Source organism: Notothenia coriiceps, unplaced genomic scaffold (assembly GCF_000735185.1).
Source record: "Notothenia coriiceps isolate Sejong01 unplaced genomic scaffold, NC01 NC01_scaffold00037246, whole genome shotgun sequence".
NCBI lineage: Eukaryota > Metazoa > Chordata > Actinopteri > Perciformes > Nototheniidae > Notothenia > Notothenia coriiceps.
The window spans coordinates 23980228-23991619 of NW_011369947.1; the positions used below are offsets into that span (position 1 = coordinate 23980228).

The 11392-nt window shown below is 40.6% G+C and overlaps 2 protein-coding genes across 2 annotated transcripts in view; one reads left to right on the forward strand and one right to left on the reverse strand.

Annotated features, from left to right (window-relative positions):
* LOC104966535 (dynein regulatory complex protein 1-like) overlaps positions 1-55 on the forward strand; it is a 4053-nt gene extending 3998 nt beyond the window's left edge. Inside the window, exon 5 of the mRNA XM_010795720.1 lies at positions 32-55. Coding sequence (XP_010794022.1) covers positions 32-55 — 24 coding nt within the window. The remainder of the gene's footprint in view (positions 1-31) is intronic.
* A 32-nt stretch (positions 56-87) lies between these two features.
* On the reverse strand, positions 88-2005 carry ostm1 (osteoclastogenesis associated transmembrane protein 1). Its single transcript, XM_010795281.1, has 4 exons — positions 1891-2005; positions 1079-1176; positions 884-994; positions 88-294 (listed from the first exon to the last, which is right to left on the reverse strand). The coding sequence occupies exons 1-4, from the start codon at positions 1949-1951 to the stop codon at positions 121-123; spliced, it is 444 nt and encodes a 147-aa protein (XP_010793583.1). The 5' UTR covers positions 1952-2005; the 3' UTR covers positions 88-120.
* Between the last annotated feature and the right edge of the window lie 9387 nt (positions 2006-11392).

Here is an 11392-nt window from a genome sequence, read left to right on the forward strand (position 1 = left end):
CCCCCATCCCCACAGAACCCCAATATCGCAGTCAGTCAGCCCCCCCCCTCCATAAAAACCCCAAACCCCTCAAAACGCAGTCGACAATCTCTCCGTGTGACAATGGGCGAATTAAGCTGGTTACTCACGGTGTATGAGCTTGCGTTTCTTTTGTTCCGAGTGAAGGAAGCTGCTCAAGTAGAAGATGATGGGCAGAAAGAGCATGAAGCTGGACACGGCGATGACAGGCACCGTCTCCTCGCGGGGGAGCGAACAATCGTACTCCTTACTCCACAGTTTGCGAGTCACATTCATCTGAAACGAGGCAAGGTGCCAAACTCAACACAGACTTCAGCTGAGCACAATTATAGGACACTGTTAATACGACCCTGTTGATTTCCTGTGCTCAAATGTTCACTGCATTCAGGCATGTGACAATATCTTGCTCTGATGACACTCAGGGAGAGGTAACAGCAGCATTAATCCTGCAACCCTAACAAGCATCCTTTTCTCATTTTTTATAAGATTAGTTTTCCACTTCTGATTATGGTCCTGAATCACAGATCCGTTTGCAAATGTTCTACTTTTTTTCACACCAAGATACAAGTTTATCTTATCAATGCCCTGAAATACAAAGGAGATATTTTAAGGCAAAAAAAAAAAAAAGCATCTCATTCCATAACCAAGGCTTTTAAAATACTATTGGAATTTGTTGTTTCCTCCATTCCCATAAAATGTTACAAGGTTTAGGCCTGACAAACATATCCAGAATAGATTATCCTGGTACCAGCTGAAGGTTAGTAAAGACCTCTTTAATGGTCTTTTAGTGCCGACAAATTCCTGTAGGGGGCGCAGCTTTCTCTCTTCCAAACTATGAACTTCTTTAAATGCCTGACATACATACCACATCCTCTATGTCAATACACATGGTTTTGTCGGTCTCCATTCGGCCGTACAGCTCATTCAGGCCTCGGTAGGTTTTCTTACAGTTTTTGCACAGCTCCGTGTGATTCCCCTGTGAAGAACAGACATCATAAATAACATCGGAACAGAAACTCATGATGGACACACAGATTTCATAGACTTATATTTGGCGTACCTCTTTATATTTCTCAAAGCAGGTGAGAGTTTGGTTGACGAAGCTCATGAAGTACAGCGTGTCGTTGGTGAGGCTGTGGAATCCTTTAGTGACACAGCCTGCACAACAGGAAGAAAAAACAGCCGGCCGTTATTTATTTAGTTCAAATGGACACATTTAATCAAATAATAAAGAACTCACATAACCCTTTTTTTTCCCAAGCTCTGAACCAGGTTTTATAAAAACAAAAGATTCCATATGGGGATCCTAGAGTTTTACCTTCTTATTCGTCAACAGTTATTGCATTTTAGTTGCGTTTCATAGTAAACTGATTTTTTTTCTTTTAAGGACGAGCTTTTTGATGGGTTAACCATGCGCTTTAGGACATATATCGCACATTATTTTACTTTCTTCAGCCATTTTTTAAACCTAAAGAAAAAATAAATAGTTCATTGATCAACAGTCAGTCATCACATAATGGTCCTTAATGTAAAACAACATGCATATTGAATCCTACTGACAGAAAACAGTGTGGAGATCTACCAAATCTGATTCAATTATCCAGCTTCCATTGCTCTCCAATAAAAAGCCAGTCACATGTTTGATCTCTGCTGCAACCTCCACTGTGACCACAGTCCGCTTTAATTAAAGCACGCCAAGAAAAACACCAACTGAACCCGGCCTCTACTTGACCCCGCACTCTGACCTCTGTGGTCAAATGCATCGCCATATGTGTGAATCAGAAGTTCAAACGTAGGCACGTGTTCACATTTACACAAGTCCAACCCTAACATTTCAGACATGTCCAGTTTAAATCCATGCAGAATACCTACTGGCACAGTCTGATTTGCCCCAGATGTCTTCCAGGTTGTTGTAGAGCAGATAAACCAGCATCAGGCGATCGCTGCGCAGAATGCTGTCCCTGCAGCTCTCATTGGCTGGAACCACCTGAGGACACACAGACACACTGCATCAATTATCTGTACAGGGAGGGAGAACCATTGGATTGTATCACCAAGAACCCCTCGCATTAAAGGTCCCATGTCATGGCCATTTCTACTGATCATAATTCCATTGTTGAGGTATACTAAAATAGATTTATATTGTGCAATTTTCCAAAATCCCATTGGTTTCACATACAGCATCTCTGTATAATATGTGTATTCAGTCTCTGTCCTAAACAACTTGTTGGAGCTCCTCTGTGTTAGAGTTTTACTCGCTACAGGGTGTACTTTGAGGGTTTGAGACTTTGCAGACCGTTTACATGCAGGAAATCCTTCATAACACACAAGGGGACGGGTAATAACCAGAAAAGCATGAATGGGACCTTTAAGTGGATCATCGTAAATGTATAATATTGGGATCATCATGAGTTTCCTGACCTAAAAAACCTGCCTAGCGCGTAGAGTAAAGTAAAAAAATGAGCCCAATTTTAAAAGTCAGTAACAACTTGCAAAATGTTGCTTTTATTAAAAATGGATTCATTCATTTATTTATGCCAGGGCCCCTTTACAATGTATGTTGACTGTTCAGTGCTGTTTAAAGAGTTTTAAGTATATTTGAAGTATTACTGTAAATCCCAGTAACTTTTTGTAGGATAATCGGGATAGAAAATGCTCATATTCAAGTGGAATGTAACTAATTACATGTTCTCAAGTCCTGTAGTTTTAGGCAGATACTCTTACCAAAAAATATTGTATTATTTACTCAAATTATTTTTGTTTTACACTGTGTTACTTTTAAAAACATGATATGATTATATGATACGATGCAGCAGCAGTACTTAACTACTTAATTTCCCAGTAGTATACAAAGTATCACGTACAAATAACAACTGAATACTGCAATAATCTATAATAATATAACACTTTGTAAGGAGCCGTTCTGCATAAATACATTACCTTAAATATGTTTTTGATGTACTTCATTTTTAGTAACAATCAGAGTTCAGGATATTTACTTGTAATGGAGTGTTCGGTAGATCGATAGAAGTACCAGAGTTTAGGAATAAGTAAAGTTAAAGTCCTGCAATCAAAATCCTCAAGTAAAAGAAAAGTAATGGCATCAAAAGGAACTTAACGTACCAAAAGTAAAAGTACTCATTATGCAGAGTGGCCCATTTCAGAATAATATATATTAGTTTTGATTAAAATGATTGATGCATTAAAGTGTTATCAAGCTGGTAAAGGAGGCATGTGGTGCAGTGGACTAGTGCGCTGGTGTTCGGAACAGGTTCAAACCCCACTGCAGTCAGCATTTCGTTGTGTCCCTGGGCAAGACACTTCACCCCAAATTGCTCCTGTGGTGATTGTCCACAGTATTGAGTATGTAAGTCGCTTTGGATAAAAGGTGCAGTTAATTTTAATGACTATGTATACTGAAGGGTAGCTTGTGAATTTACTCCAGGTGTAACTAAAGTCTCACATTTCACATCCAAATCTGCAAAGTAACTAAAGGTATTAAATGTAGTTGAGTAATAGTACAGTCTTTACCTCTGAATTGTAGTGGGTAGAAATAAGTACTTAAAAGGTGGGGCATGTAATTTTGGAGAAACCAGGGTTGCGTTCCAATAGTCCATTTAGCTTAGGAACCTTCCTAACCAAGTGAAATGACCCGGAAGTACGGCAGTGGCAGCCATGTTAAGTGCCGTTCCAATTCTCTAAATGAAAGGAAAGGAGGTTTCAAACTTCCTTTAGCTTAGGAACCACTGGACCTCCCTTTACGAAAGGAGAGGAGAAAATGCTGCCCCACAATGCCTTGCAGTCGCAGCATTTGCGTCACACAACAGTCGGCCGTTCACGGAAACAAACGATTATGACGGAGAAATTATATCATGAAAGTTACGGTGCTGATTAAGCATTTTAAAAACGTATGTGGTAAGTTGCCAAAGTGCTTTGTTTTGAACGTTCATCAGTATTATAATCAAAAAGAGAAATATGAACGTTAGTTTTGACTGAAATGATCAAATAAAGTCAACATTTCACTGAGCTGTGTGGGGTAACTAACGTTCATATTTCTCTTTTTGATTATAATACTGATGAACGTTCAANGTATGGGTTTGCGGCGCAGTACAGTTTAATGGGGGGGCTGCCGATTGTGACAGCTCAGATTCACATGGGTATGGGGGGCATAGTTTGGGGATGATGTCATGCAAAGGCAACCTGGGGGCTTGGGAAGTAAGAAGGAGGGGGGAGCTGAGACTGAGCCACAGGGGCCACTCAAAGTTAACATCGCTGCGTGCATCTGGGCCAAATCCTTTTCTTCTGGCCCAGGAGAGGCTTTCCTGAACGCCAAGCCCTCCACCACTCCTCCCACTCCCTCGTTCACAAATCAGGGCTTGCTTTAAAGCTAACCCCTTGCTAACTGACTAGCTAACTGCCTTTTCTTTCCAGCCTAACTGCCTATTCATCCCGGGCCCACTATGAATAATAGCTGGATAACATCGAGCTGCAATACGGCTTCGCTGCTTTTACAAAACTTTTTATTCAGCTTTTGCTTTGAGTCAACATTATTCTGTATTTAAACTTTAATTTACATCTTACTTTTGAAAAGGTAAAGGTAGCAACACATTTCAAGAGGCATGGATTTGGCTGAATACTTTCACTTTTCTGTCGACATCAATTACTTTCTCTGATGCTGCATCCCCAAACTGTTATAAGAAAAGTTTGTAATTTAAAGAAGGGGTTTTCATTGCTAATGGTACACTGTGCAATGTGTTGTTCATCTGTCCGTGCACATGTAAGCACTTTTACGCTCAGGGCACAGAGACATCCTGCACATTTCTAATGGCTACAGAGGGCAGTAATGCATTTCAAGGGGTTAGAGTAAGTAAGTAAGTAATATGACATAAAAGGCAGCAATGACACATGAAAGATGAGTAGAAGAAGAATGTGATGCAGGAGTCTTATTTGTTGAATGTTATATCCGGTATAAAAAAACATGTTTGTTAAACTAGGTGGGTTTTGGTGAAAAGGCTCGAATCAGTATGCTGCATTCAAATGAGTGCTAATGTTTAAGTGAAACTAGAAAAAAGTCACAATAAGTCACTGATAATGTCATGTAACAGAAAGATAAGAATTCTGAGAAATGTGCTGCATAGTTGTTAGGATTAGCTTGTTTTGTTTAAAACGTTGTCCTTTTCAGGTAAACAAATATTATGTTGGTTTATACAACATGTATCATCAAATTGGCATAAGAGAGCTATTCAATTAAATAAATAAAAAAACAAGTTAATAGTGGTCACCTCCTTTTATAGAGCTCTAAATCTCTTGAACTACAACAAAAAGCAAATAAAAACACAGCACAGGTCCAAGTTAGATGCTTAAAGTCCCCGGCATGCTCATGCTATATGCTGGCATGCTGTCCTGTCCATGCGTCTCCTGGGACATGAACCCCTCACCCCACCCCCTCCTGGGGGACTAATTTGAGGGGAGGGACGATGTGTTTTGTTGCTTGTCAGAAACAATCACTCCCGGCCCATTACATTTACAGCACGTCGTGCTTTCAATGCTGTAACGCACTGAGCGCTGAGAGGGGGAAGATGGCTCTGAGATGACCGTGGAGAGAAATCATATATTTACTTATAACAAGTTGTTAAAGAGGCACAAAACTGTCAAAATGTAAATTCTGCATTGTTGATTGTTTGGAACCAGACCGATTAGATTTCAATAAAGGATGCCTTTGGTGGGTTTTCCTCTAAATTAGTGAGATTAAAGTGAATAACAACTTTATTTAGTACGCCCTGTGCCGCCCCCACCCCTCTCTTGTCCCGGCCCACCCGTCCTCTCCCTGTTCTGTTTGGGCACTGGAGGTTGTCAGTCGGGGTTTATGTCCAGTTCACTGGAGCTGAAAGAAGTCAGTTTCATGTCTTGTTATGGAACAAGACGTCTCTGCCTCTCAGGAGTGATGAGAAGTGGTCTGGGTGAGCAGGGTGAGCTGGGTGAGCAGGAGCGGGACCGTCCCCTCCAGGCGACCAGCAGTGAGGAAGTCAAAGCGGCTTTTGTGTGGCTGCTGTCGGCTGCGTGTTTGGTAATTATCCCCCTCTATATGAGCACAGACCAGGCTTTCCAGGAGAGGTCCCAACCTAACTGGCCCACGGAAGAGTGCACAACACACCGTCAACAAAGATTAACTTCTCACAGTGCTGCAGAGATGCCTGATTGGGGGAGACACTGCAAATACTGAAACCCGCTCTTGTGTGACGTGAGCAGATCTGCAGTCAGACTGTTTCAAACTGTTGCAGAGATTAGATAGTGACACCTGTAGAGATGATTTACCTGTAAGAAGGTCAAAACACCTCCATCCTTCTCCTACTTATCTTCAGTGGTGGAGGAAACATTCAGGTCCTTTTTAAAAGGAGAACTTCAGTGTTGTTCAACCTGGAACCTATTTTCCCATGTTTTTGTGTAATGACTAATGGGGGATAAACCATTTTCTAAATTGGTCCATTATTAAGCGAGAGTGCATCAACACAGCAGCCGAGAAACGTGTTGCAATGTAATTCATCTGGACAATTGTGCTACATCAGTGGATGTTCTCTTAAAGTGCTTGTTTTGCTGAGAGGCTTAGATTGGTGATGACAGTGTCCAACAACATAATGGAGAAGCCCCTTAAGAGAAATGAAACATTTTCCTTTACCTTTCACTTGAACCAATCTGTTTGTTATTGTGTCTAGGCCCCGCTTGCACATGACATGACATTATCTTTTGAACACTGTTGTGTTCAAAGTGAAAGCAACATTAGTATGTTATAGCTTTTGGAGGTGAAGTCATTTTTAAAAAGTTTATAATCTGTTAGTCTGTTGGGTATGCAGTGGTTTCCAATTGAGGCGGTTGGACCCCCTCTAAAGGGACACAAGACAACTCTAAGGAGTTTTAGCGTATTATATATCTAAAAAGTACATTACATTACTACATTCGTTCAAGAAATGGAGAACAATATTTCTCTATAAAATATGGTGGAGTAAGTCACTGTATTATACTCACAAATAATACAACATGTTTTAATCATTTGTCCCGATCTTCTCTATGAATTGCGTTCTGAGAGAACAATGAACAAATAATCTAATGGTCAATTTCTCTATTCAACACCTTACTATGCTATTTTATTAATTAACTTGTATTTGTATGAGTTAACATTGGATGATAAATCTGATTCTGATTCAGATCTTATCTCCAACATCACCCTCCTCGCCATTGATCATCATCATTATCTCACCATTTTCATAATCTTCCTCATCCTCATCTTCAGCTGCAGCACTTCAATCACCATATATATCATTGTCATCACCATCTTCATCAGCATCTTCTTCTACATATATCATACTTACCATTACTGCCCACTTATATAATGGCATAACCATTTTAGGCAGCTTCATCCTTGTGTCCAACATTACTCTGACCATCATTATCATCATCCTCATCATCATGGTGTCTTTTAGTCTGTGTCGCCTATACATTGGTCTACAATACATAGTATGAAGATAAGCCACCTAGCCTTAGTTGTATTACATTTTCTCAAGATTAGCATCCCACAAAACTCTGGCAATTAATTTCTGGGAAGCAAACTGAGAGGCGTCCGTTCCTCCCATTAAAACTCCCTCATTTTAACCCGGCTCAGCTCGGTGCTATTGAAAAGGCGCAGAATAGGCCTGCCTTGATCTGCGTCAATTGTCAACCCGGGGCTCAGGGGCACTTCGGCGGTCAGTATAGCGGGCGAAGTCAGGGCTAATCCCTGGAAAAGAGGAGAATCACGGGAGAGGAGAAAAGCAACAATAACCAAGTCAAGCGTATAAAATGAAAGCGAAATCTCTATTATCACTCCCCGCAATTCCCAGCAAAGTGGTGAAAATCAGGGTTAGTTTGTGATTCGAGTCAGACGCGGAGGGAAGAATATGGGGGTCCCTGCGGGTTGGGAGACTCACACGACGAAAAGGGCAATATTCTGGAGAAAGGGGGAAGAAGAAAGCCCCTCTCCCATCCCGACATAACCATTAAATGCAGTCTGACTTTATGTTGTATAGAGAGGGGGGAACAAGAAAGGAGGCACAGTTCTCCGATGAAAGAATGAGGTTTTTGGCGGATTAGGGACGGCCCGAAGGATGAAGAATAACTTCTGCATAACTTTACAGCTATTTTCTCTCCCCACGCCAAGAGCCAAGTTTAAGGCTGAACCGGTTTGAGTTAACCCCTTTGTGATTGTCCAGTTAAAGACTTTCACAGGGACGGAAAGGATTGAACTGACAGGTGCCCAAATTGGACGAACAATCTTTACCTTATATCTTATTAGGTGCAGGGATGTTAAAAATCACGTTTTAGGGTTTAATAATACTCATACTACGAATTTAACATTACATCTTTAGTATTTACAATCTCATAATGTTATATATTATGTTTTGCAGAACTACTTCTTCTGTATACAGCCTATATACTTTACTTTTACTTCTCAGTGTTTTATGCTGTTATTTAAGTAAAGGATTAGCCTACTTCTTCTTTAAAGGACCTATAGGAGTTAATCTAAAGGCTTTTAGGTGCCTGAGGCTTTGTTCTGTGTTCTTTGTGTCCACATATACCTTCTTTTGACCAGTTTCTCCATCGCATGCATGTATAGTGCGTAAAATCATGAAGAGCTTCGGAGTCTTGCCATCCCTCCTGAAGGGCTCTCATCAGCACCATCATCTAATTTATGGGCCTAATTAGTGATTTTTGTCCTCTTGGTTTTTCTATCTGTCTCATGCTAATGAAGGCATTTTCTGCCATCTGACAATAACGGTCATCTCAAGTAGTAATGATATGCCGATTTTTACTTAGTGCAGTTCTGATTAGCCTGCAGAGGAAAGACATGCCAAACTTAGTGAATATGTGATAAAGTGCAGACCGAAACTCGCCTTAGTCACAGCCTAACAATAACAGGAAAGACGTGTCCCTTTTTTATTTGTGAAACATTAAAAAAGGTATAGACAAGAGAAAATAACTACACAAAATGATGTTACAATATGAATCATAAAAGCAAGATCATAAAGGGTTTAAGAGTAGTAAATGATTGAGTGCCAGACCATGATAAAGGAATGGGGAACATCTGAACAATTAGGTGAACTGTGGTCAGGAGAAGAAGAGTTAATGAGCTGCCATGTGCAGTGAGAGGAGCATAAGAGACAGGATCCATATTTAGCCCATATCATATGGAGTTCTACGCGGGCATCAGAATAGGCCGCTAATACCACGCACATTCTCTCCCCCCTTATTTTCATTAGCTCTGATGACTGCGGAATTGATGCGGCCTGCAAGTTATCAAGAGCCACTAATTTCACATTAACGACCATTGACTGCGGTTGCTTGATTCGAGGGGGTTTGTGACAATTATCACAATCAGGATTGGAGCCCAAATCGTTTACCTTGACTCCGTGATTATTTTCTCCGAGCCGAGCGCACATTGCAAAATGGTCAAAAACCCTTAAATAATGAGGAGACCAGGAGGAACGGCTATCTCTTTCAAGCACGCACGCACTTACATGCACACACACTCACACTCCCCCCCCCCTTACAACAACTGTGGGCAATAAACAATGGAAATAGCGTTTTACTTGAAATAGGATAGATAGATAGAAGGATAGATGGATAGATATCAAAATGTATGGATATTCCATTGATCTTTTTATAAAATAGGCCTACTGTATGACTCCTATAGGCATTAATGTAGTTTACATAATTATTATATAGGCCTATTATAATACTACGATCATTCATTTGTTTTTTATAAATAGTAATACAATTAAAATATTATGATAATCTTTGTAATTTCATATTATTTACCACTATAAGTTTTACTAAAGCACTGTTTTGTTTCCCAGTAAAAGTGTCAAAAAGTTATATTTATTGTGTTATAGTATACACTTTAAAACATATATTTCATACTGTCACATTTCATAATGTTTGATATGTAGTAGGCTACATTTGTATGAGTATCAGAATAACAATGAACGGTTTATGATGAGAAGTTATAGTACTGATCTGAGTCCGCGATGTACTCTCGCGAGATTACAGACAGTCACATGATCAGGTTGGGAGAAAACCAGGAAATCATGTGTTGTGTGTAGAGCAAGAAGAGGAACAGATGCTTTAATCCTTGTTTTCGATCATGTCTATTCACAAAAACTGTTCCTTTTGGCTTATTTTAGTACTTAATATTTACACTCTCGTGTCTGGTGATGGTGTAAACGTCACTGCTTCAGATTCAGCGGACACACTGACACAAAGCTCGCCTTACAGTCCTGCTGCTGCTGTTGTTTTGGTGAACTCGCCTGTGTTTAGGAAGCCGGATGTCGACTCTGGTTTCTCCCTGAACCTGCTGTCCTCCTTCCCAGAAGACGAGGAGATCTCTGAATACTGCAGCGACCTGCTGCACATCTTCGGTCATTGGTATGTGAACTATGTGAACTGCTCCGTGAACTCGGCCCGGCCTGTGAAAATCTGCCAGAACTGTTACTCCAGCTATGGCAGCCTCACGGAGATCTACCTGAAAATCTCATCAGACCAGGTGTGTGCTCAGACACAAAGTCATTTTTCTGTGTTTTAGATTTCAGTAAACTGTCTGCCTGAACAAAGAGGACAGTGTGCGTGCGTGCGTGCGTGTGTGTGTGGCTGAGTCACGAGTCTTGTGATGTGTCTGACTGACTGGTGGTGTCAAATTAGAGGAAACACCAGTTAATCTGCTTCACTTGATATCAATAGAAAACTGAGGAAAGCATTTTATTTGCTTTTATCAGGAATACAATCTTAACCTGGATGATGTGGTGGAAGGAGTATTCATTCATTTACATTACATAAAAAGTACATTTACTCAAGTACTGCACTTAAAGGTGGGGTATGTAATTTATTTCAGAAACACTTTTTGTTATATTTCATGGAATGCTCTTAACATCCCGATAGCAATGAATATATTAATGCTTTGACAATAAATACATAAAAAAATGTCATCTCTGGAAGCCGTAGCGCTGTAAAAAGCACGACCAATCATCTGAGCCGGCCCGGCTAAAATAACTGGATCGCCTACCTGCCTGTCAGCCTTCCATCTGTGCACACACATTTATCTCGTGCCCTCATTGGTCATGTGCGTGTTCGTGTGTGTTGTATCGTGTGTTGGAGGAGGGGCTCTGTAAGGAAGTCTGAAGAATACATCCATGGAAGGAAGAGGCAGATTTTTTCCGGTTGTGTACTTTCAAAATCTAGCGCACTAGAGCTGGGTTGCGTTCCGATAATCCAAAAATCAGCTCCTAACGTCTAACCCTATCGTCTATTCCTTGATCTCTGAGTGAAACGTCACGGGGTTAAGGGATAG